General features: G+C 37.5%; 1 protein-coding gene, 1 long non-coding RNA gene and 1 other non-coding gene across 7 annotated transcripts in view; 2 read left to right on the top strand and 1 right to left on the bottom strand.

Annotated features, from left to right (window-relative positions):
* The window catches only part of SPATS2 (spermatogenesis associated serine rich 2), a 148,641-nt gene that overhangs the window by 42,877 nt on the left and 78,389 nt on the right, over positions 1-27,375 (bottom strand). For all 5 annotated transcript variants that reach the window (XM_049625399.1, XM_049625397.1, XM_049625398.1 and 2 more), the window contains one exon: positions 348-427. In XM_049625399.1, the coding sequence (XP_049481356.1) occupies positions 348-427 (80 nt within the window). The remainder of the gene's footprint in view (positions 1-347; positions 428-27,375) is intronic.
* The window catches only part of LOC125919029 (uncharacterized), a 46,012-nt gene continuing 41,628 nt past the window's right edge, over positions 22,992-27,375 (top strand). Inside the window, exon 1 of the long non-coding RNA XR_007456661.1 lies at positions 22,992-23,304. This is a non-coding gene — a long non-coding RNA (uncharacterized LOC125919029). The remainder of the gene's footprint in view (positions 23,305-27,375) is intronic.
* Positions 24,091-24,197, top strand: LOC125920526 (U6 spliceosomal RNA). The gene has a single exon (XR_007457110.1). It is a non-coding gene; the product is annotated as a U6 spliceosomal RNA (small nuclear RNA).

Below are 27,375 nucleotides of genomic sequence, written 5' to 3'. Positions count from 1 at the left end.
CTCTCTCTCTCTCTCTCTCTCTCAATCTCTCTCTCTCTCTCTCTCTCACACACACACACACACACACACACACACAACACACACATAAACATTAAAAAAAATTAAAAAAAAAAATCCTCTCCAAATGAAAGATTCTATTCAAGTTGTTCCTTGAAGAATGTTGCCAAATGAGATACACACTTAGCCATAAGTATTATTTGTTATAATATTAACTAATATTTGTGATATTAGTTATGCAAAGAAAATCATATTTCACTTTCTAAATGAGTTTGTGTAGCCACTGATTGTATTAGTACCTAAATTTTACTGTGACATTCAAGCTTACTATCCACGGTAAGTAGTCATACCTTCTCTTTCATGTTCTCAAAAGCTCCTCCTTGGGCCAGTACAGTATTGGACTGCAAATCAAAAATGAATCCTGATGTATCTGAAAGAATAAGAAGGAAAAAATATATTCAACATGATCCAAAACTAGTATGTGATCCATCCCCAAACCATACCAGCTGATTTCCTCCCATAAACAATTAACAACAACTTAGTTTTGTTATTTTGCAAATTCTATTATATATATATATAACTTCATTTGGGTTAAAATTATAAAATCTGATTTAACTGAAACTGCCAAGAGCTTGAGAAAAACACTAAATACATCAACTATATTAGACTGTCCAGTAATCCTTGATATCTTTAACTATCCTATCTTCATTTAAAAGGCCCTTTTAAAATGTGGCAAGTAAATAGTTCCCCACGGTAAAATTTGACACTAATGAATCTGAAACTGTGAGTGAGCCTGAGAGCTTCTGTACCACTATTAATAACAATACACGAAACTAATTTCCATCTTCTAGACTGCACTACACATATCATGTTCTTAGACTACAAATCCCTGAATACATTCATGTTTGTATCCCCAACACAGTGCTTGATGAAGCAACATACCTGAGTTTACACTACCAGCACAATACAGGAAAATTCAGCGCAAATTGATTGATTACAGAAAAGAGTTTGGCTTCCCTGTGCTTATAAAGAAAAGGTGATCTGCAAATTTAGTCAGTTTCTTTACCAGTGACTACGTAATCAATGAATTACCTCAGCCTTAACACTTGACAACCTGGTTTTAATCTAATGAGATGCAATGGCAGGAAATGGTTAGAATGCTTCCCAAATTCTGATGTGGATACTTATCTGGGGAAACTTAGGTTCAAATAAGTGCAGATCCTAGGGCGCCTGGGTGGCTCAGCTGGTTAAGCATCCGACTCTTGATTTCAACTCAGGTCACAATCTCACGGTTTGTAAGCCCCACACTGGCTCTGCGATGACAGCACGGAGTCTGCTTGACATTCTCTTTCTCCCTGTTTCTCTGCCCCTCCCCCACTCGAGTGTGTGTGCTCTCTCTCAAAGTAAATAAATTTTTTAAAATGCAGGTTCTGATTCACTAGTTTGGCTTGTCACCTGAGATTTATACTCTAAGGTAGTATCAACATTGCTGATCCATGCACCATACTTGGGAGTAGCTTGGGAGTTAGAATTTCAACAAAGCAAGTAAAAGGAGAAATTTTGAGAAAAGAGGCTGCTATGGTCTAAATGTTTGTATGCATCTCTCCTGCTGCTACTCACCGCCCCCCACCCCCCACCAACACATAGCACTAAATTCATACATTGAATTCCTAAAGTGTTAGTGTTATATAATGGTGTTATGGTGTTAGCAGGTGGGGCCTTTGAGAGGTGAATAGGTGACGAGAGTGGACTCTCATGAAGGGATTAGTGCTCTTGTAGAAGAGACCCCACAGAGCTTTCCAGCCCCTGCCACCATAGGAGGACACAATGAGAAGTAGTCTATGATCCAGAAGAGGGCCCTCACTCAACCATGCTGGCACTCTAATCTCACACTTCCAGCTTCCCAAACCGTAAGAAGTAAATTTCTATTGTTTATAAGCTACCCAGTCTATCACAGCAGCCCAAACAGAATTAAGATGGAGTATAAAAAATACAGTAATATTTTAGTACACTTTCCAAATTCTTTTGCTATGATTATAGATGTGTTTTCATTAAAGCCTCTTTTCAGGGATAAAAGGTAAAGCATAGAGTCAATGGTACTGTAATAGCATTGCATGGTGACAGATGGCAGCCACACTTGTGGTGAGCACAGCATCATATATAGACTTGTCAAATCGCTATGCTGTTGTACACCTGAAACTAATGTAACAAACACTGTGTGTCAGATATACTTCAAATAAAAAATGAATAAACTCTTTTACAGCTTAATCCTGGTTTTCAAATACTTCCTAATTCCTATGGAAGACTGGTAATTCATAAGGTAGAACGATAACAGCATTTTGGTACCAGAAGTGGAAAAGAGGATATGATTAGAGTCAATGTCATTCCAAGAAAAACTATGCTTGCCAGTTACCAATAAAACCATGAATTAATTTAGATTAACTTCTGTAATACTGGCAGTTTTGAGACTGTTACTTAAGTTAAAAATTAGGTTGCACTTACCACAAACTCAGTGTTTAAGCCTGAGTTTTCTAGATGACTACATAATATGGTTAATTCTCAATTATCTTTATTAACTGAAAAGAAACATAGTATATAAAGACGGAAATCCTATGCGGTCAAAATACTATCCCAGCAACTTACTCAACTGCTATAGGTGATTTAACTTGGAGGTTATAAATACTCTCCTCCAAAGACATATTAATAAGCAATGAGATGATACAAAGGACATCGATAATCTTATTAAAGAATCACACCATCAACTTCTTTTAAGAAAATGAGGGTAGAGTGAATGAAAAACAGCATTTTGGGGCCTATATTTAAATGAACTATTAGTATTACTAGCTTCTTATACATCATCTAACACTTTATTTTTTCCTTTTTTTTTAACGATTACTTATTTATTCTGAGAAAGAGAATGTGCTCTCGGGTGTGAGGGAGGGGCAGAGAGAGAGAAGGAGAGAAAATCCCAAGAAGTCTCCATGCTCAGAATGAAGCCCAATGCAGGCTTGATCAAGATCAGCATCTGAGTTGATATCAAGAGTCAGATACTTAACCAAACCGACTGGGCCACCCAGGTGCAAAATAGGGATTTTTTTCCTTTAACAACACATTAGATGAGACAAAGTACCAGGCAAATAAAGATTATTTCTGTAAACACCTTCAGCTATTGCCGCTCCCCACCAATTAGCATAAGTATTATTAGGGTTTGTCTGGCATACATAACAGTTAGGATAATGATTAAAAATACATAAAGCAGCCAGGATCCCAAGAGGAAACAAATGGCACACTCAAATTGGGGAATCTGAGGAGAGTTTAATAAAGGGACTGTTTTCAAAGGTGCCAGTAAGGAGTGGGGAAACCAAAAGATACAGTGCAGTACCCTTGGCTAATAACAATAATCTACACTGTTACTCTGAGGTTTTAAAGATGTGTAAGGAGGGGCGCCTGGGTGGCTCAGTCGGTTGAGCGACCGACTTCGGCTCAGGTCATGATCTCTCAGTCTGTGAGTTCAAGCCCCGCATCAGGCTCTGTGCTGACAGCTCAGAGCCTGGAGCCTGCTTCTGATTCTGTGTCTCCCTCTCTCTATGCCCCTCTCCCACTCATGCTCTCTCTCTCTCTGTCTCAGAAATAAACATTAAAAAATAAATAAATAAAGAGGTGTAAGGAGAAAGCAATTACTGGAAGCCAGAGACACAAGGCTCTTTCATCTTTGTTTCATCTGGTATGGAGAGGGCCAGAGGACTATAGCCAAGATCTTTGGTCAAAAGACAAGGTAAGCCCATAGTAACCCCCTCAGGAAAAGATTGGGAAATAAATACCACTACCTCACTGATCTCCCTGCTTCTGATCACCCGCGTGTGTTGCCTACTGATCTAACCCAACTAAAAGCCAGAGGGCAAGAGAGCTGTTGCGGTAGTGCACCATACAGGACAGCCTCCCAAGTTATAAATGCCAAGTTCTTATTTACATTCTAAATCATAAGTTCACCAAAACTAAAAAGCAATAATTTAACATCTTAACTTGCCTACTCATCAGCTAATATTGCCTCTTTTAACAACCAACAACTCAAGTACACTCAAAACCCTGCCTCAATGAACTGGAGCTTAAGTGCCCCTCAGCATTATAGATAAAGTCATTTTTAGTTTCCATCAACAATATTTAACAATTCTTTTATTTTTTCATGCAAAGAAAGCTTAAGATTTACTTAATTCCATTGGTAGGAAATCAGGCAGGATCTCATCCTTTGTTATCTATTCTTTGATAGCAAAGTATGTATGATACTCTGCAAGAAATAAATTTTTAAAGAAAATGCACAAGACTTGTAAGTCTCACATAAGACTCATAAAGGATACAAGGAATTCTTAAGACTAAGCTCTCTTACCATTTATTTCACTCTATCAGGGACCACCTTTGAAGTTTCTTGGAATTATTTCAAATAGCATATATTTAGGAACATTTTGGATAAAGTATGTTATTTACAGGGTCACTGACATATTTGTAAATAATGCAGGCTTTGCTATTATTGTTTTTGCTGGCTTCAAAAATCAGGCAAAAGTCATTTTAAGCACTGAGGATTACACAGAAATATCTGAGTCTGATTATACCATGCATCATACCAAACTTGAACAAGTTTTCTTAAATTGAGGTATAATTGACATATATATAAAACACTATATTAGTTTCAGGTGTACAATGTACTGGGTTGCTATTTATATATATTTTGAAATGATCACCACAATAAATCTAGTTAACATTTGTCACCATACATACCTACAAAATATTTGTTGCAAGAACTCTTATGATTAACTCTCTTAGCAACCTACAAATATGCAAGACTATTAACTAGAATTACCATGCTGTACATTATATCCCTAGGATTTATTTTTTTATAATTGGATGTCTGTACTTTTTGACCCCCTTTACCCATTTCACTCCCCATCCCAAATCCCCTTCCCATAACCATCAATCTGTTCTCTTTATCTACAAGCTTGGTTTCTTTTTTTTTTTTTTTTTAAGATATCACATATAAGTGAGATCATATGATATTTGTCTTTCTCTGACTTATTCACTTGGCATAATACCCTCAACCCACATTGTCACAAATGGCAAGATTTACTTCTTTTTATGGCTAAATGATATTCCCCTGTCAGAATTTCCTTCCTTTTTTGAAGTGGATTTATTTTGAAAGAGAGACAGCACAAGTGGCGGAGGAGCAGAAAGAATCCCAAGCAGGCTTTGCACGGTCAGCGTGGAGTCCGATGTGGGGCTTGATGTGGGGTTCAATGTAGGGCTCAAACTCATGAACCTCGAGATCATGACATGAGCTGAAGTCAGATGTTTAACCAACTGAGCCACCCAGGCGCCCTCCTTTGTTTTTAATACTGAATAATATTCCTGTGTGTGTGTGTGTGTGTGTGTGTGTGTGTGTGTGTAGAGAGAAGCATAGAAGGGGCTCAAAGCCAGGTATGGAATAAGTCTAAGGATTCTTACAGAAACTACTGAATTTGTATCTTTGAATTCAACAAAAACTTATGATTTTAGATTATGTTTTTCCATTAATATAGATGATGGTAAATTACTCTATTATCCCTTCTGACAAGTGAAGAGAAACATCTGGGAGGGAATTATAATACCTCCCAGAATACTTTAATTTTACAATGATAAGAAAATCAGTCATGGTATCATTTCTCACCCAAACTCACACAATGAGAAACCTACAGCAGAATCAAGGACAGACTCCAAGCTTAATGCTATACATTAGTGCTGTAACTCACCACACACTAGTTCTCAAGTTGCCATTATTTTAACAGTACCTTGGTATATCACCTTTCTTCTATGGATCTCAGATTCTTGTTATTACTCACTGATATTCCTTACACATGCATAAAACAAATGGAATAACAAAATTATTCATATTTCACCACGATCAAAGAGAGGCCACAGAGGTAAGGTCTTCCGATTAAATGCAGATAAGCCCACAGGAAGAAAGCCTGGATGCACAGATTACCTAACAAGGGTGATGATCACTTGTCATATTTTCTCAAACTAGATCAGCTTCCTCTTAAAAATTGAAAAGTAGGGGCGCCTAGGTGACGCGGTTGGGTTGAATGTCTGACTCTTGATTCCGGCTCAGGTCATACATGATCCCAGGGTCATGGGATTAAGCCCTGCATCAGGTTCCACACTGAGCATGAAGCCTGTTTGGGATTCTCTCTCTCTCCCCTCCACTGTCCCCTCCCCTGCTTGCATGAGCACACACATACTCTCTAATACAAAAAAAAAAAAAAAAAAAATCAAAAATTAAAAAAATTTAAAGGTAGACTCAAGAGTTTAAGTGTGAATTCTTACAGAAGTGTATCTCATGAACAGTTAAATAACCTAAAGTTCTCCTTTAGCCTGAACACAGCCTATATTCAATCACCTAAAAGAAAACAACCAGTGTCTTGAAATTTTTTTCTCATGCCAATTTTGAAAATAGTCCATGCATAAATCACCAATAAAATGGCAGATAGAGTTCAGTTTCTTCTTGTGCACTAATTACAAATATGGGAACAGGAATTATATTACATAAATGTGACTGCAAATAAAAGAAAGTTATGGTCACAGACATGACTAGCTATGAAGCCTAGGGTATATTCACAACCTCAAAACTGAAGAGGCCACCAACTTCAATTTCCTAGGTCAATTTTCTCTTCTCCCAATTTACCACCTAAGCTTGGAAGAATTATAACTATTTTGGTAAGAAAAAAGGCATATATAAAAGATAAAGATGGGGCGCCTGGGTGCCTCACTCAGTTAAGCGTCTGACTTCAGCTCAGGTCATGTTCTCGCAGTCTGTGAGTTTGAGCCCCACATCAGGCTCTATGTTGACAGCTCAGAGCCTGGAGCCTGCTTTGGACTCTGTCTCTCTCTCTCTCTCTCTCTCTCTCTCTCTGGCCCTGCCCTGCTTGCACTCTGTCTCTCTCTCAAAAATAAATAAACATTAAAAAAAAAAGATAAAGAGAATGTGTAAGTAATGAAAAATCAAGCTTGGAAGAGGAGCAAATCCTAAATGGGAAATTTAGAAAAACAACTATGTCAAAATGCCATTTTTAAAGATGTCTAGTCTGCTTTAAGTAATTCTACTATGGAGTACTGTTATAGCCTTCTGGAATGCTAACACTTTTTTATATTTAGTTCTTTAAAAGTTATTTAAGAAACTTCCATCTCGGTTGTCAGTGGCCAAATACAAAAATCTTTGCAACCTGAACACAGTAGGTTCCAAGGATATAGACTTACAGTCTCATCAACTGGCCTTTCCAGGCATCTCAGATGACTACTGCTATGGTTTACAGGTTCTGAAAAATCCACACTTCAACTACCAGTCAATCTGCTAAGTGGGTCTTCAATGGAAGAAAGCAGCCTTATATTTCCCTATTTCTCCTTCATTTATCATATAGTCTTAACGACTGTTTAAATTTTTTTACTTTGTTCCTTTGAGTGCTTCTTCAACTACATTCTGAAGGATATTGTGCTTCCTCTTACAAGACAAAGAAATTACACTGGGAAATTTACAAACTTCTAGAATTAGTTTTGATTTTTCCAGGTAAAGCTTGCTAGAAAATCAGAGTTTTTATTAACGACACAAATGAACAATTAAATCCTACCTTATTCTTACCACTAGATTTTCCTAGGTTTCCATCAAGTGCAACAGAACAAGCTTCATTCATTCATTCATTCGTTCGTTCAGAGAAAGGGAGCGGGAGCGCCTGGGTGGCTTAATCGGTTAAGCGTCCTACTTCAGCTCAGGTCATGATCTCACGGTTCGTGGGTTTGAGCCCCATGTCGGGCTCTGTGCAGACAGCTCAGAGCCTGAGCCTGCTTTGGATTCTGTGTCTCCCTCCCGCTCTGCCCTTCCCCTGCTTGTGCTCTGTCTCTCAAAAATAAATAAATGTAAAAAAAAAAAAAAAAATTTTTAGAGAGAGGGCGCACACACACCAAGCAGGCTCCCTGCTGTCAGCACAAAGCCCGACACAGGGCTCGAACTCACAATGAGATCATAACCAGAGCCAAAGTCAAGAATTGGACACTTAACCAAATAAGCTACCCAGGCGCCCCTAGAATAAACTTCTATTTTTTAAGTTAACAAGGATTCTTGAGGTTCTCATTATTTAAAAGGTTTACTGGTTCTAATAATAATTCTGTCAATTTCTCTATGAATTGTGATTGAATAGGAAATTCTGTCCACCTTTCCAAAACCTTCTTAGTAATATACCCTAGAGAATAGCCAGGAGGCAGTGATATTTATTTTAATGCCCCACCTCTTCTGTCTCAATGCCACCTTTCATTAGTTTGGAATTAGTGCTCCCACATATGAAATGAAATGCATAGCTTTAAAAAAAGTTCTTTCCTACTCATTACTGCCCTACAGAGTCTGAGGAATTCTATAGCTTTTCCAGGAAAAAAAACCCTCAATTTCATAAATTAAAAGAATAAAGCATTTGAGAACTGTGATTTTTTTTTTTTTTAAAGAACACAAACAGGGGCGCCTGAATGGCTCAGTTGGTTAAGTGTCTGACTCTTGATTTTGGCTCAGGTCATGATCCTAGGGTTGTGGCACCAAGCCCCACATTAGGCAGTATGCTGAGCACGGAGCCTGCTTGGGATTCTCTCTCTCTTCTTCTGCCCCTCTCCTCCACTCGCTCTAAAATAAAAAAATATTTAAAAAAATTAAAAATAAAAGACACAAATCTTCGATTACTAAGATCAACTATACATTCTTTGCTGATTCTAGATCATCTCTGAGCTAATGTCTTATTCACAAAATCTTGTATGTAGTTCCAAGGTTTACATGAATTCAGTTACTTAGAAAATTATGAAGCCACATGATGACTACTATGACATCTTACAGCCAACTTTCAAACTTTTCAATGGAATGGGACACTAAAATAGAATAAAAATTAAATATTTAGTTAAATCTTTACTTCTAAGTAGTGAGAAAAACTGTCATGAGTTTTATGTTTCTATTGGCTAATCTCTCCTTGCCTTTGGGGAAAGGGAAAAATAAATTGTGATGTGGCTAAAAGATGGATAGCCAGTAAAAACAGGGGAAAAAAGAGAAATCAAGGAATCTGGATAATCTAAAAACCAGAAAATCAGTTTGCAAATGAATCAAGTTGTATAAAATGCCTCTGTGTGAGTTGTTCACATAAGTCTGAAGAAAAACATAGTTTTAGCTACTAAGGGCGTATTTTCAGTCTCTCTTACAAGTCAAACCCTCATTTGTAGATTTCAATAAAATTTCTCTAATGAGATTATTAACTCCTAGTTGTTATACAATATATGCCATAGTTCTGGGTTTAAGGTGGATTGGATGAACTGAACGCGCTATTTTTTTAATTTATTTGGGGGGCGGGCAGGGGAGGGTAGGGCAGAGAGAGGGAATCCCAAGCAGGCTTTGCACTGTCAGCACAGAGCTGGATGCGGGGCTCAAACTTACAAACTGCGAGATCATGACCTGAGCTGAAATCAAGAGTCAGATGCTTAATCGACTGAGACACCCAGTGCACTATTTTTTTTAATGTTTATTTAGTTACTTATTTTAAGTGTGAGAGGGACAGAGAGAGAGAGAGAGAGAGAGAGAGAGAGAGAGAGAGAGAGTCCCAAGCAGGCTCCACACTGCCAACGCAGAGCCCAATGCACAGCCTGTTCCTATCAACCTCAAGATCATGACCTGAGCTGAAATCAAGAGTTGGACGCTTAACTGACTGAGCCACCCAGGCGCCCCTGAACGCACTATTTTTTTAAAAAAATTAGTCCCTACTCCTCACTGTTCTTCAGATTCTCAAGAATTCTACCAGCTATCTCAGGAAAGAAACTCAATTCCAGTAAGTCAATAAAATCAAAACATTTAAGAACTATGATATTTAAAAGTCAAAGAAATCTTCAATTACTAAGCTCAGTACAGACTAAACTGGTAGAATTGCTGAGAATCTGAAGGAGAGTGAGAAGGAAATATTTTTTTTAAACTGTGTGTTTCATTTCATATATAGAACTAAAGTTTATTTCTTTTTATTTATTTTGAGAGAATGCACATAAGCACAAGCTGGGGAGGGGCAGAGAAAGAGGGAAAGAGAGAATCCTAAGCAGGCTCCATGCTGTGAGGCAGAGCCCGATGCAGGGCTTGATGTCACAAACCATGAGATCATGACATGAGCCCAAATCAAGGGCCAGATACTTAACCAACTGAGCCAATCAGGCACCCCTAATTTCAGTCTAAAAAAATTTTTTTTTAAATTCATGTTTATTCTTGAGAGCGACAGAGAGAGCGCGCGCACAAGTGGCAGAGGGGCAGAGAGAGAGGGGCAACACAGACTCCAGGCTCTGAGCTGTCAGCACAGAGCCCGACCCGGGTTTGAACCCACAAACCATGAGATCGTGACCTAAGCCGAAGTCAGACATTTAATCAACTCAGCCACCCAGGCGCCCCTCTAATTTCAGTTTAGATCTGAGAGATATTCTTTTGTCACTGTAAAAGACTTTGCTTTGGATGTTCCTTCTAGCACTGTAGAACAATGAATATCTTCCCTTTCCAGTGCAGCCCATCCCTTGTGCTTCAAGGTACAGAAATGAACAAATAACCCTAATTTCATGCTCTGTCTCCAACAAAACGATATCCTTTCTCCTAAAACCACAGCACTGCAAATCTGTCACTCTTTACTCATTAACCTTTATGCAAATAAGAATTAAATGTTTCTTCTTTCCTAAACCGCAAAAATTATGAATCAATTATCTACTTTGATTATAAATATTTCTATATCCACATAATTGTTATAATTAACACAAGGTAGACACTAGCTTTTAAGTGTTATACTTGTGAAGGTTTAAGACACACATTACCTACATAACACACTTGTTTAGGCCCATTCTGTCCTAATAAAACATCTTTAAAAAATATTTTATTGCTAAATATAACACATTTACAGTGCACACACACACATGAAGTATCACAGCTTGATAATTTATCACAAACACTCAAATACTACTACCCAGGTTAGAGAAATAAAACTGCCAGTACCCCAGAAGTTTTCCTTATGTATCCTTCCATTATTGTCTCTCACCATTCACCAAAGGCATGATTCTCCAAACTTTTCTTCATAGCTGATATCACTGAAGAAGACACACCTAAATATTATTGTATAATTTTATCTATAAAAGGAATAATTCTGTGTGTATTTTATTTTTGGTGCCGCGGGTTGTTTCGCTCAACACTGTGTTTGTAAGATTCATGCATGTTTTTGCAAACAAATGTAGTTTGTTCATTTTCCTTGAATATTTATTTCATTGTATGATTATGCCATTGTTGATTTATCTATTCCGCTAAACAACTGATGGACAAATGGTGAACAGTTCGGCTGTTTACTAGACAAATGATAGACAATTGGCTTGCTGCTAGTTTTTGGCCAATACAAATAATGCTGTTTTGAATATTCTTGTACAAACCTCCTGGGGACCTGGGAATGAACTGCTGTTGAATACTCAAAAACAGAACTAAGTCATAAGGTATGGACATCTTCAATTCTAGTATATATGTCAAACAGCTTCTCAAAGTAGCTGTACCAATTTAAACTTCCACTAGCAGTTTTTGAAAGTTTCTATTACTCCACAGACTCACATTCTTGGTATTGTTAATCTTTTAATTGTAGCCATTCCAGTACAAAGAGAAGTAGTATCTTGTTTCAATTTTCATTTCATTTCTTTTTACTTTATTTTTATTTCTTTTATGTTTATTTATTTTTGAGAGAGAGACAAAGTACGAGTGGGGGAGGAGCAGAGAAAGAGAGGGGGACACAGAATCTGAGGCAGGTTCCGGGCTCCATGCTGTCAGCACAGAGCCCGATGCGGGGCTCGAACTCACAAACTGTGAGATCATGACCTGAGCCGAAGTCAGACACTTAACTGACTGAGACACCCAGGCGCCCCATCTTTTTTTGTTTTTAATATTTTTTAATGTTTATTTATTTTTGACAGGAGAAAGAGATGGGGGGGGAAGGAGGGAAGGAGGGAGATAGGGCGAGCAGGGGAGAGGAAGACAGGGGACAGGGGATCCAAGGCAGGCTCTGTGCTAACAGCACAGAGCCTGATGCAGTGCCTGAACCCACAAACCATGAGATCATGACCTGAGCTGAAGTCAGATGCTTAACCAACTGAGCCACCCAGGTGCCCCTCACTTATTTCTAAAAAGAATGAGTGCCCTCACATATGTTATTAGCCATTTTGTTATTCTCTCTCCTGACAATGCCTACTAATGCCCTGTATTTGGAGGAAGAATGGTCTTTTCCTCTGTATCATGTTTAAATGATTTAAACATGATACAAATTTCTTCTCCCATTCTGTGTCTTGCCTGTTAGCTCTCCTAAATGCCCCTTTCAATGAACAGTTCTTAATTTTAATGTAATAATGCATTGACATTCTTTCCCTTTATGATTGTTTCATTGATTTATTTATTTAAAAAAAAATTTTTAACATTTATTTTTGAGACAGAGAGAGAGAGACAGCATGAACAGGGGAGGGTCAGAGAAAGAGAGAGACACAGAATCCGAAACAGGCTCCAGGCTCTGAGCTGTCAGCACAGAGCCCAACGCGGGGCTCGAACCCACGGACCACAAGATCATGACCTGAGCCGAAGTCGGACGCTTAACCAACTGAGCCACCCAGGCGCCACTCATTTATTTTTATTTTTCTGATTTCAGGAGAATTTAGTGATTCATCCCTTATATATAACACCCAGTGCTCATCCCAACAAATGCCCTCCTTAGTACCCAGTTAGCCCATTCCTCCACCAACATCCTTCCAACAACCCTCAGTTTATTCTCTGTATGTAAGAGTCTCTTATGGTTTGCCTCCCTCTCTCTTTTTATCTTATTCTTCCTTTCCTTCCTTTATGTTCATCTATTTTGTTTCTTTTTTCTTTTTTAATGTTTATTTTTGAGAGAGAGTGGGATACACACAGAATGCAAGCAGGGAAGGGGCAAAGTGAGAGGGAGATGTGGAATCTGAAGCAGGCTCTAGGCTGTCCAACAGAGCCTTATGTGGGGCTTGAACTCATAAACAATGAGATCATGACCTGAGCCAAAGTCGGACGCTTAACCGACTGAGCTACCCCGGTGCCCCTCATCTGTTTTGTTTCTTAAATTCCACATATGATTGAAATCATATGATATCTTTCTCTTACTGATTTATTTAACTTAGCATAATACATTCTAGCTCTATCCACATTGTTGCAAATGGCAAGATTTCATTCTCTTTGATCACTGAGTAATATTCCATTGTATATTTATGCCAAATCTTTATCCATTCATCAGTCGATGTACATCTGGGGCTCTTTCCATAATTTGGCTATTGTTGAAAGTGCTGCTATAAACAATGGGGTGCATGTGCCCCTTCAAATCTGTATTTTTGTATCCTTTGGATAAATACCTAGTGGTGCAATTGCTGGGTCACAGGGTAGCTCTATCTAATTTTTTTGAGGAACCTCCATACTGTTTCCTAGAGTGGCAGCACCAGTTTGCATTCCCACCCACAGGGCAAAAAGGTTCCCCTTTCTCTGCATCCTCGTCAACATCTGTCGTTTCCTGAGTTGTTCGTTTTAGCAACTCTGACACGTGTGAGGTGGCATCTCGTTCATTGTGGTTTTGATTTGCATCTCCCTGATGATGAGTGATGTTAAGCAGTTTTTCATGTATGTTAGCCATCTGGATGTCGTCTTTGGAAAAGTGTCTGTTCATGTTTTTTGCCCATTTCTTCACTGGATTGTTTTTTGGCTGCTGAGTTTGATAAGTTCTTTACAGATTTTGTATACTAACCCTTTATTTGATATGTCATTTGCAAATATCTTCTCTCATTCCATCAGTTGCCTTTTAGTTTGGTTGACTGTTTCCTTCGCTGTGCAGAAGCTTTTTACCTTGGTGAGGTCTTAATACTTCATTTTTGCTTTTGTTTCTCTTGTCTCAGGAGACATGTCTAGTAAGAAGTTGCTGCAGCCGAGGTCATAGAGGTTGTTGTCTCTTTTCTCCTGTAGGATTTTGATAGTTTCCTGTCTTACCTTTAGGTCTTTCATCCATTTTGAGTTTATTTTTGTGTATGGAGTAAGAAAGTGGTCCAGGTTCATTCTTCTGCATGTTGCCGTCCAGTTTTCCCAACACCATTTGCTGATAAGACTGTTATTTTTTTCCAGTATTGGATATTCTTTTCTGCTCTGTCAAAGATTAGTTGGCCATACATTTGTGGGTCCATTTCTGGGTTCTCTATTCTGTTTCATTGATTTATGTGTCTGTTTTTATGCCAGTTATAATTAGTGCTTTTCAGGTCTATTTAAAAACTCTTTCCCTGAGATAATGTTTGAGACTTGCTTCAAAATAATCCACTGAGGGGGCACCTGGGTGGCTCAATTGGTTAGGTGTCCAACTTCAACCCAGCTCATGATCCCACGCTTTGTGGGTTCGGGCCCCACTTCAGGCTCTGTGCTGACAGCTCAGAGCCTGGAGCCTGCTTCGGATTCTGTGTCTCCCTCTCTATCTGCCCCTCCCCTGCTTGCACTCTGTCTCCCAAAAATAAATAAACATTAAAAAAAATCCACTGAGGGTGGGTGGAAGTACAGACAAAAAAGATTGGCCATGTGTTAATTACTGTACCTGAGTCATGAGTATTTGGGAGTTCACTGTATTAGTCTACTTTTATAAGCTTAAAAATTTCAAAAACAAATTAAAAGAAAATAAATGTTATTAAAAAGTCCTGGAACTTTTAAGTGATTATAGCAAGGTTGCAGGATACAAGGTCAATATACAAAAGTCAACTGCTTTCTCATATAAAAGCAATAAACAAGTTTTTTGAATGTGAAATTAAAAACACAATACCATTTATGTTACCACCCCCCAAAGTAAAATACTTATATATAAAACTAACAAAGTATGCATAAGACATATATGAGGAAAACAATAAAATCCTGAGGAAAAAAAAGAAAGAACTAAATAAAAGGAGAGCTATTCTATCTTTGTAGATAGGACGACTCAACATTGACAAGATGTCAGTTCCTTCCAACTTGGTCTATAGATTATATACAATCCCAATCAAAATGCCAGCAATTTATTTTGTGGATATTGATAAAATGATTCTAAAGTTTATATGGAGAGGCAAAAGACACAGAATAGCCAACACAACATTGAAGGAGAATAATGCTGAAGATATGACACTACATAAATTCAAAACATATTATAAAGCTACAATAATCAGGGAGCCTGGGTGGCTCAGTCAGTTAAGTGTCTGACTTCAGCTCAGGTCATGATCTCATGGTTTGTGAGTTTGAACCCCAAAGGTATTTACTCAAAGGTATTTACTTTGGTATTTACTCAAAGGAGCTGAAAACATGCCCACATAAAAACCTGTATATGGATATTTATAGCAACTCTATTCAAAATTGCCCAAAATTCCAAGAGGTCCTTGGATAAACTATGATGGTGAATGGATAAACTATGATAGATTCAGACAAAAGAATATTATTCAGTGCTAAAAAGAAATTAGCTAACAAGTCATGAAAAGACATGAAACAACCTTAAATGCATATTACTAAGTGAAACAAGTCAATGTGAAAAGGCTACATCCTGTATGATTACAGCTATATGACATTCTGGAAAAAGCAAAACTAGAGTGACAGTAAAAGGATCAGTAGTTGTCAGGGGTTAAGTGGAATGAAAGATTAAAAAGCAGAGCACACAGGATTTTTAGAACAGTGAAACTACTCTATATGACCCTGTAATAGTGGATACAGGTCATTATTCTTTGTCCAAATCCAAAGAATATACTACACCAAGAGAGAATCCTAATGTAAACTACAGACTTTAGGTGACAATGATGTGTCTATGTAAGTTTACCAATTGTAACATATGTGTCACTATGGTGGAGGATATGGATAATGGGGGGGGGGGGGTATGGGTGGGGGTAGGAGGTATAGGGGAAATCTGTACCTTCTGCTAACTTTGCTGTAAACCTAAACCTTCTCTAAAACACATAATCTATTAAAACATTTAAAAAACACTATTGAAGAAAAAAGTTTAAAAAGGAAAGAGTCCTTCCTTTTCTGAGCCCATGAAGATACTCTTCTAAATTACATTTATAAGCTTTATTGTTTTACCTTTCACATTTAGATCTATAATCTAAACCCTGGAATTGATTTACAGGCATGAAGTAAGTAAGGAACAGAGTTGTATTTTTTCCATATGGATTTCCAAATGTCTCAGATCTAATTGAAACAAGATCATCTTTTCCTCAATGCCTACAGTACTACTTTTCAAATAAAATCTCCATATATGAATAGCTCTGTTTCTGGGCTGTTTCATTTGTCCATATTTCCATCTTACTGGTAATACCATATTGTCTTTTTTTTTTTTTAATTTCAAATTTTAGTTAGTTAACATACAGTACAATATTGGTTTCAGGAGTAGAATTCAGTGATTCATCACTTACATACAATACCCAGTGCTCGGGGGAACCTTCCGACTTCAGCTGAGGTCATGATCTCACAGTTCTTAAGGTTCAAGCCTGTGCTGGGCTCTATACTGACAGCTCAAAGCCTGTAGCCTGCTTAGGATTCTGTGTCTCCCTCTCTCTGCCCCATCCTACTTGCGCACAGTCTCTCTCTCTCTCTCTCTCTCTCTCTCTCTCTCAAAAATAAACAAACATTTTAAGAACTAGACAAATTCCTAGAAACTCACACACTACCAAAACTGAAACAAGAAGAAAGAGAAGAGTTGAACAGACCTAAGACCAGCAAAGAAATTGAATCAGTAATTAAAAATCTCCCAACAAACAAGAATCGTGGGCCGGATGGCTTCCCAAGGGAATTCTACCAGACATTTAAAGAAGAGTTAATACCTATTCTTCTCAAACTGTTCCAAAAAACTAGAAGTGTAAGGAAAACTTCCAAATGCATTCCATGAGGCCAGTGTTACCTTGATTCCAAAACCAGACAAAGACCCCACTAAAAAGGAGAATTACAGGCCAATATTCCCTGATAAACCTGTATGTAAAAATTCTCAACAAGATACTAACAAATCAAATTCAACAGTACATTAAAAGAATTATTCACCATGATCAAGTGGGATTTATTCCTGGGCTGCAGGGCTGGTTCAATATCCACAAATCAATCAACATGATACACCACATAAATTTAAAAAATGGGTAAGAATCGTATGATCCTGTCAAAAGATGCAGTAAAAACATGTGGCAAAATACAGCATCCATTCTTGATAAAAACTCTCAACAAAGTAGGGATATATGGGACATAACTCAACATCATAAAGGCCATATAAGAAAGGCCCACAGCTAATATCATCCTCAATGGAGAAAAACTAAGGGCCTTTCCCTACAGTGAGGAACAAGATAAGGATGCCCACTCTCACCATTACTATTTAACAGTACTGAAGTCTTAGCCTCAACAATCAGACAACAAAAAGAAATAAAGGGCATACAAATTGGCAAGGAAGAAATCAAACTTTCACTATTTGCAGATGACATGATACTCTATGTAGAAAACCCAAAAGACTCCACCAAAAAATCGTTACAACTAATACGTGAACCCAGCAAAGCTGCAGGATATAAAATCAACATGCAGATATCTGTTGCATTTCTAAACACCAATAATGAAGGAGCAGAAAAAAGAAATCAAGGAATTAATCCCATTTACAATTGCACACAAAAAAAAAGATATCTAGGAATAAACCTAACTAAAGAGGTAAAAGATCTGTACTCTGAAAACCATACTGTATTAATTACTGTAGCTTTACAGTAAGTCTTAATTGGATTCAGTGAGTTCTCTGACTTTGTTGTTAAGAATTCTTCAGCTATTCTTGGCCCTTTATATTATCATATAAATTTCAGAATCACTTTGTCAAGCTGCATAAAAAATAATGTTGGGGGAGGGGCATCTGGCTGGTTCAGTTGGAAGAGCATGCAACTCTTGATCTTGGGGTTGTGAGTTCAAGCTCCACACTGGATATAGAGATTAAGAAAAAAAAGTAAACTCAATGAAAATAATGTTGGGGCCTTTATAAGGATTGCATTAAATCTATGAATCCATTTTGAAGGACAGTTATCTTCAAAATATTGAGGCTTCCAATCCATAAACATGGTATACCCTTCTATTTAAGTGTTCTTTCATTTCTTCCAATGATGCTTTATCATTTTTTAAAAATGTTTATTTTAGAGAGAGAGAGAGAGAAACAGAATGCAAGCAGGGGAGGGACAGAGGGAGAGGGAAACACAGAATCCAAAGCAGGCTCCAGGTTCTGAGCTGTCAGCACATTACCTGGCGCAGAGCTCAAACCCACAAACCGCGAGATCATGACCTGAGCCAAAGTCGGACACTTAACTGACTGAGCCACCCAGGTGCCCCAATGCTTTATCATTTTTTAATAGTGTTCTTATACATCCTTTATTGAATTTATTTCCATGTTATACTTTTGGTACAAGTGTAATGGCATCTGTTTTTAAATTTCACTTTCTAATGATTTATTGCTGGTATAAACAGGTGTGATTGATTTTTGTGGAATCATTTTATACCCAGCAACACTGTTCAAATCATTAATTCTAGTAGTTTAAGCTCTTGTGGGCTTTCTACATAGGGTATCTACAAAAAACATAGAGCAATCATCAACATAATGGTGAATACTAAGACCTTTTCCTTTGAGACCAGAAAACAAAACAAAAATGCTTGCTTTGTTACTTTTTTTCCTTCCAACCTCACGGAGAAATAATTGACAAATATGATTATATATAAAGTATACAACGTGATGAGCTGATATACATGTGTACTGTTGGAATAGTGACCAAGATCAAAACAATTAACACATTCATCACCTCACATAGTTAACTCTTCTGCTTCATTACTTCTAGACAACTGGAGGTCTAATAACTACAACAAAGCAGGAAAAAGGGACAAATATCATAAATACTGGAATCCCATTATTCATGGATCATTTTATTTAGTTTCTTCTACATTTTGGAGGGGATTTAACTTTCTGTTCTTTTCCTAACTTCCTTAGAACTTAGCTCACTGATTTGTAGCCTATCTTCCTTTCTAATATATACATTTAAAGCTAAAAAAAATTAAAATTCCCTCTAACCACGATTTTAGCTGCATGTTACAGGTTTTTGTATACAAATTTCTATTATTGCTCTGTTTAAAGTATTTTCTAATTTCATTTTGATTTCTTTTTTGATCCAACTGTTATTTAGGAGTATATTTCTTAATACTCAAATATTTGAAGATTTTCTAACTTTTGGATGACTAGCTTAAATGCACTGTAGTGAAAAAACAAGCTGTATGATTTTCTCTAAAAATTGTGGCAATTTGCTTTATGGCCAGTATGTGGCCAGTAGAATTTTTGAAAATGTTCTAAATGCACTTATAAAATAATAAACATATATATACTAATCTGTTGGATATAATTTGTTCTAATTATGATAATTATGTCACATGTGCTAGTTATATCAAATATTTTATATCCTTATTAATCCCTCACCTGATTGTTTTGTCATTTACTAAGAAATCTGTGTTAAAATATCCTACTATAATTGTGTATTTCTCCTTTTAATTCTGTCAATTTTTTTAAAACCTATTAGAATTATTTTTTCTGTTAAATCAAATGCTTTATCATTATGAAGTGTCCCTCCTTTATCTCTAATCATGCTTTTTTGCTTTGAAGTCTACATTGGCTGAATATTAATACATAAACATTCAGAACAGTTTTCTTTTGTTAGTCTCTAATTCTTTTTTTTATTCTGGTAAAAAAAAAAAAGGCATAGCATAAAACTTACATGTTCTTTCTTAACCATTTCTTCTTAACCATTTCTTAGTGTATACAGTTCAGTAGTGTTAAGTATATTCACATTATTGTACAACTAATCTCTAGAACTTTTTCACCTTACAAAATTAAAACTCTGTATCTATTAAATAACAACTCCCCATGTCCCTTAATTCCCCATAACCCCAACTCCTAATAACTACCATTCTACTGTTTCTGTGATTTGACTACTGACAATACCTTCTATAAGTGGAATCATGTAGTATTTACATTTTTATGACTAGCTTATTTCATTTAGCATAATGTCCTTTTATTTTAAAGTTTATTTTGAAAGAGAGAGAGAGAGAGTGAATGGGGGAGAGACAGGGAGAAAGAGAATCCCAAGCAGGCTCTCAACACTGAGGCAGATTCAGGGCTCGATCTCCCAACCATGAGATCATGACCTGAGTCAAAATCAGGAATTGGCTGCTTAACTGACTAAGCCACCCAGACACTCCATGTTTTTAAGGTTCATCCATATTGCAGTATGTAGTGACTATTTTAATTTAATAGCTTCCCTGGAGATTATAACATCAATTTTTGACTTGCAAAATTCTAACACTAATTGGCAGTTTTACCCTCTTCTTTGAAAAAGCAAGGGAGCTTATGCACCTCCCGATTTATAGGCCATGGCTACTATGCGTGCTAATTCTCTATGTATTTTTAAATCCTAATAAAACATTCTTAGTCTTTTGAACATCAATATTCAGACTTGACCATGTATTTGTGGTCTGCATTGCTATTCATGCCTTCTTGCATCTCCAACTTTCCAATTGGTCTTCTATCTCAGAGTACCTTTACATTTTTTTCAGTGGGGTGAGGACTTTTGGTTTTGTTCGTTTGTTTTGTTGCTTTTTAAAACTGTTTATTTCCACTTTATTCTAGAAGGATATTTTCACTGTATATGAGGTGTGTAGAGTTGCAGACTGGCAGTTATTTTTATTCAGACCTTTAAAGATATCATCCCACTCTCCTGACTTCTTTCTGTTGAGAAGTTAGCTCTAGGTCTGACTGTGATCCTTTCAAAATTGCATAGTTTTTCTCTAGCTGCTTTTAAGATTCTCTGTCTTTGCTCCCTCAAAATTTTATTATGATGTTCCTAGGTGGATTTCTTTATTATATTTATTCTGCTAGTGATTTCTAGCACTTCTTGAATCTGTGGCTTGATGGTTTTCATGAATTTTGGAACGTTATCAACAATATCTCCTCAAATACTCTACATTATTCTCTTTCTTCTGGGGTTCCCATTACACGTATGGCATACCTATCCCTGTAGCCTCTTATGTTTTTTACTTCCTCTTCTGTATTTCCTAATCTTTTGAATTTCCATATCATTTAGTTTCTTCTAACTTATCCTGTAATTCACTGACTCTTCTCAGATACTATCAATCTGTTTTTAAAACCATACACTGAGTTCTTAGTTTCAATTACTACATTTCCCAGCTCTAAAATATGCATTACAAAATAATTTTCCAGTTGGCTGCTGAACTTCTCCAAGTTGTCTTTATTTCCTTGAACATTTTAAGAATTTTTTTTTAAGAACAGTTATTTTGTTTATTTTAGAAAGAGAGAGTGAGCACAAGTGGGGGAGAGGGACGGAGGGAGGGAGAGGGAGAGGGAGAGGGAGAGGGAGAGGGAGAGGGAGAGGGAGAGGGAGAGGGAGAGAGAATATCTTAAGCAGACTCCACACTAGTGTGTAGCCCAACACAGGGCTCTATCTCGCCACCCTGGAATCATCACTTGAGCCAAAATCAAGGTCAGATGCTCAACCAACTGGGCCACCCAGGCTCCCCAAGAATAGTTATTTTAAATCTAGTAACTACAATATTTGGATCTCCTGTGAATTTGTTCTATTGTCTAATGTTTCTTATTCCGTATTTATTGTTTCATCCTCTTATGTTCTAACTATTTTTTGTGTGTGTGTGTACTAAATAATCTATTTAAAAACCTGATAGTGAAAATAATCTGTGAGGATTTCCAGAGAGGATCTGTTTGCTTTGTACCAAGGCACCCAGTTACCTCAAACCAATTTCAGGTACTGAAATAATTTGAAACTAAGTTGCAATTCCTACAAAGGTGAGTCTATTTCCACTCATTTTTACTACTACAAGGACTCAGTCTCTTGGGGTCCTATGCCATAGCAAAGGGTGGGGGGTCATAAGTCCCCGCTTACAATCCAGAAGGCCCTTAACATCAATCACTGTCCTCTTGGCTCCAGGAGTTTGTCACCATTGGCTTCTCAACTGCTCTATCCTCTTTGCATCACCCAGGTAATTGCCTGTTACTCTCCCTTCAAAATGTTTATCTTCCCTGTCTTTGGTCTAATGGATTCTTGCATGCACCAAACCAACTCTCTTGGACTAATTTTGAAAATGATACATTAGAAAAACTTGGGAAGATTTTTTTTTTGTAGGAAGCATATAAATGAGAAGTGTAAGAAAAAACTTAAATTGATTCTAAGAATAACCTATTTTTTTAATTGCCGAGGGTAGAAAGACAAACCACATTTACTTACTTCTTTCCCACCTTATTATTAGATATTTTAGATATATTAGATATTTTACTCCTAAAAGGAAGGGAAAAAGAAATACATGGCCAATTATTTCCAGATACCTTTTGTAGAACAGTCAGCTAGAGCCTAAAATAAAATGTCCTCTTTATTGAATTTCTAAAAAGAGATGACATTAGAAAAGTATATTAAGAGTGAGTAAATGACTTTCAACAAAAAGAACTGTGTTGGGGCGCCTGGGTGGCTCAGTCAGTTAGGCATTCACCTTTGGCTCCGGTCATGATCTCACAGTTCGTGAGCTCGAGCCCTGCGTCAGACTCAGTGCTGAAAGCCTGGAGCCTGCTTCAGATTCTGTCTCTCCCTCTCTCTCTCTGCTCCTCCCCTGCTTGTACTCTCTCTCTCTCTCAAAAATAAACATTAAAGAAAAAAAGTTTAAAAAAAAATAAATTAAAAAAAAAGAACTGTGGTTGAACCCAATGAACTAAAAGACCCAAAGATGTGCTTCGGTTCTGTATTAGTTTCCCATGGCTGCTATAACAAATTACCACAAACTTGGTGGCTCAAACAATGGAAATTTACTCTTTCATAGTTCTGAAGCCCACAAGTCCAAAATCAGTTTTACTGGACTGAAATCAAAGTAACGGCAAGGCCACAATCCTCTGAAGGCTCTAGAGAAGAATCTGTTCCTTGCCTTTTCCAACTGCTGGTGGGTATATAGGCATTCCTTGGCTTATGGCCATATCACTCCAATCTCTACCCTCATAGTTCTAATGCCTTCTCTTCTATCTGAAATCTCCTTCTGTCTCCCTCTTATAAGGATACTTGTGATTGCATTTAGGCCTTGCTTGGATGATCCAGGATAAGCTCTCCATCTGAAGATCTTTAATCAGATCTGCCAAGTGTTGGCCATCCATACAGGTAACACCCACAGCATTTAGGATATGGGTATCTTGGGAACGGGGGAAGAAGAATTATTCAGCCTACCATAGGTTCCTAGCTCTGTAGTTAATTAACATTATAAATTACTTCCAGATATGAAATATATACGTCATGGGGATGAAAGGTATAGCACAGAGAATATAGACAATAGTATTGTTAACAGTGTTGCAGGGTGACAGATGGTAGCTACACCTGTGGTGAGCACAGAGCTGTATAATTTCAAATCACCATGTTATACACCTAAAACTAACATAATAATGAGTGTCAACTATAATTCAATAAAAAATTTGTAATTAAAAATTTTAAGAAATAATTTATTTAAAAAAGAAAAAAATCTGAGATATTTTTAAAATTTTAACAAAATTTGTCTCTAGATAGTCTACAGTGTACCAAGGTACTGAGCCAGGTGTCGGAAAGACAAACAAGAATAAAACCCAGTTATTATCCCAACAGGCTCAGAGTCTAACAGAAGACAGGCATACAGTGAATGTTTATAGGTATAGCAGATGAAGTGGGAGGCACAAAGAATAAAGAAGTCAGTTCCGATAGTTATCATGACTTCAGGGGCACCTGGGTGGCTCAGTTGGTTGAGCGTCGGACTTCGGCTCAGGTCCTGATCTCATGGTTCGTGAGTTCAACCCCCTCATCGGATTAGCTGCTGTCAGTGCAGAACCCACTTAGAATCCTCTGTCTCTCTCTCTCTCAGAAATATGGTTTTAATTAAAAAAATAAATAAATAAAAATTCTATGACTTTATAGTTTGTAGTACTCACATTGACAGCACATATACTAAGACTGGAATGTTACAGAGAAGATTAGTGTGGCCTCCACACAAGTAAGACATGCAAATCCATGAAGTGGTCCATAAAAAAAAAAATGTTAAAAATAAATAATAAAAATTTAAAGATAAAAAATAAAAGCAGTTTGTACCTCTTCTCTTTTTTCTCTTTTTTGAGTTTATTTATTTTGAGAGAGAAAGCGCACGCAGGAGGGCAGAGAGAGAGGGAGAGAATCCCAAGCAGGCTCCACACTGTGACAGCACAGAGCCCCATGTGGGGCTTGAGCCCAAAAACTATGAGATCATGACCTGAGCTAAAACCAAGAGTCAGTCGCTTAAATGACTGAGCCACGCAGGTGCCCCTGTAGATCTTCTCTTGAAAAGGAAGTCCTCACATCCATTAGGGAAGCTATTTAAAAAGCAGACAGACAGAACACAACATGTGTTGGAGAAGATGTAGGTAAACCAGAACCCTTGTGCACCGCTGATGGGAATGTAAAATGGTACATCTGCTACAGAAAACAAAATGGCAGTTCCTCCCCAAATCACAGAATTACTGTAAATCCAGCAATTCCCTTCTGGCTATATACCCAAAAGAAGTGAGATCAGGGATTTCAAAAGATATCTGTACACCCAAGTTCACAGCAGCATTATTTACAATAGTCAGAAAGTGGAAACAACCCAAGTGCCCATCTACAGATAAGTAAACAAAATAGAATACATACATACAATGGAATATTATTCAGCTTTAAAAAGGAAGGAAATTCTGACACGTTACAACATGGATTAACTCTGACATTATCCTTAGTGAAATAAGCCAGTCACAAAAGGACAAATACTATTTGATTCCATTTGTATGAGTTATCAAGAGTAGTCAAATTCAGAGACAGAAAGCAGAAAGTAGGACGGTGGTTTCCAGGGACTAGGATAAGGAGAGTAAGGAGTTATTGTTTAATGGATACAGGGTTTCAGTTTTGTGAAATGAAAAACAGTTGGGGAGGGAAGAGGAAAGAAAGAGAGAGACATTTAGGCAGTTCTGTATAAAACAAAAAGTAGTAAAGCAGGGCACCTAGGTGGCTCAGTTGGTTAAGTGTTTGACTTCGGCCCAGGTCATGATCTCATGATTTGTGGGTTCAAGCCCTGCATCAGGCTCTGTCCTGACCACTTAGAGCCTGGAGTCTGCTTCGGAGTCTGTGCCTCTGTCTCTCTCTCTGCCCCTCCCCTGTTCACGTGTGTGTACATGCTCTCTCTCTCTCTCTCTCTCTCAAAAATAAACCTTAAAAAAACTTTTTGTAAGTAGTGAAGCAATTAAGCAATATTATAGTACTGGGATAGAGAAATTAATTGTTCATGCATGATCAACTATGAAATTCAAGTCAGCTATTTTAATGTTTCAGAGGTTTAACTATCAAATGTGAAGGTGTTTTGTAGCTGAATAGTTTTACAAGTGGGAAAAGAGGAAGAGAGAGAAGCAAAGTTAAGTGTAAAATGAAGTCAACAAAAAAAGTACAATACTTGTGAATCTGCTCTTATCACTGTAACTTGATAAATACAGTTACACATGGACAGGCAAACATGATATTTAGGTCTAGAAAAATATTAGCAAATGTGACTGTTTAAAAGAGTCTAATGTACCATCCCCAGAGATAGTGATTCAAAAAAAATTTTTTTTAATTTCCAGAATGATTCTGAGATACACTCAAGTTATTATAATCGTTCAGTCTTATCCTTCTTTAGTCTCTGAAAGCTATTTAGAGAGAAAATTAGGATCATAAGTAATCTGTGGGATTCAGAACTAAACCTACTCCCAACCTTGGATTACCCCAGAGTTGGCTTTCTTTTATCTAGTGCTGGATTCAGACATCAGTCAGATGTAAAGGTAAAAACTATGCTTATTTATCTCACTATAACTTCAGATTATGAACCTAACAGGTTCTCAAATATTTGCTATGGGTTCTACCCAAAAGTTCTTTTATTTAGCTCATGATTTTCAACATTTGGTTGCCCAACAAACAGTTCAAGTAATCCAAGGGTAAGGCCCACAAGAGATTTTTGGCAGAAGCATTTTTTACCTAATTAACTAGTAAGCCACATGAACTAGTAGGCCACTTAGGGTCTAAAGACCTGCCCACTGTTGCCACTATTTAATTTAGAGCTATTCAAACCATCAGGGATAAAGAACTAGTTGTTGTTTTTATTTTGTTAATCTCTAATCTTTGAGGACCAATGCTTTTATAAAACAATAAAACTGCGCTTGAGAGTGGTGTGAAGAGATTGGCAAGTCCTCTCCTGAAAACACAAGTATTAAACTGAACAGGACTGTCAACAACGACCATTTCAGGGCCCTAGAATTCAACCAAAGGCACACGACAAATTGAGAAATTGCTAGAGACTTAAGTAAGAACAATGAAGTCTGTATGCTTCTTGCCTAGGACTGATCCCATTCACCTATCTCCAGCTTTGTGGAGAACAACGGCTTTACCAGGGCAGGGCTGGCCATAAAAATCTGCAGTTTTACTGCCAAAGAAGGCTAACTAGAGAGGAAGGCAAAACTCCACAGCTCTGTCAAGCTCAAGTAGAGAACTCAGCTGGAAATGAATAAAAATAACTCATTGCTTTGTTAGCCTGAAGCTGGAGTCTTGGTTGAGTGAGTGGTAAATAAGTAGGATAGTTAACAGGGAAATCCTGGAAAAAAACACAGAAAAGCTAGATTAGCTCTTTACACATTCCTAGCTAAATGAGAAACTATGCACATGCACAGGGAAACCCAGGAGGCCAGTGGAAGGTAAAAGTGAAAACAAACTTAAGAACTGCCTGAACTTTGAACATCCTCCTCAACCCATATGGTTCAGTCAGCAGAGGATCAGAGCTTATGCATTTGAGATGTTTAGCAAAACCTCATTCCAAATCACTGGCTGACCAATAAACACTGCAGATGCAGGGACAACCCCTAAAAAGCAAATATAAAAAATAAAAATTAGAATTAAAAAAAAAATGTGCAGATACATTTGTGACTGTACACATGGGACAGGCAGAGAGGTAGATGCCTCAATTTATGTCCCAGCTAATTATTTTTAAAATACCCTCAAGAAGATAAAGAATCCAGGGGCGCCTGGGTGGCGCAGTCGGTTAAGCATCCGACTTCAGCCAGGTCACGATCTCGCGGTCCGTGAGTTCGAGCCCCGCGTCAGGCTCTGGGCTGATGGCTCGGAGCCTGGAGCCTGTTTCCGATTCTGTGTCTCCCTCTCTCTCTGACCCTCCCCCGTTCATGC

This window comes from Panthera uncia, chromosome B4 (assembly GCF_023721935.1).
Source record: "Panthera uncia isolate 11264 chromosome B4, Puncia_PCG_1.0, whole genome shotgun sequence".
Classification (NCBI taxonomy): Eukaryota; Metazoa; Chordata; class Mammalia; order Carnivora; family Felidae; genus Panthera; species Panthera uncia.
The sequence above is the reverse complement of the archived record's forward strand: the minus strand, read 5'-3'. Positions and strand labels throughout refer to the sequence as shown.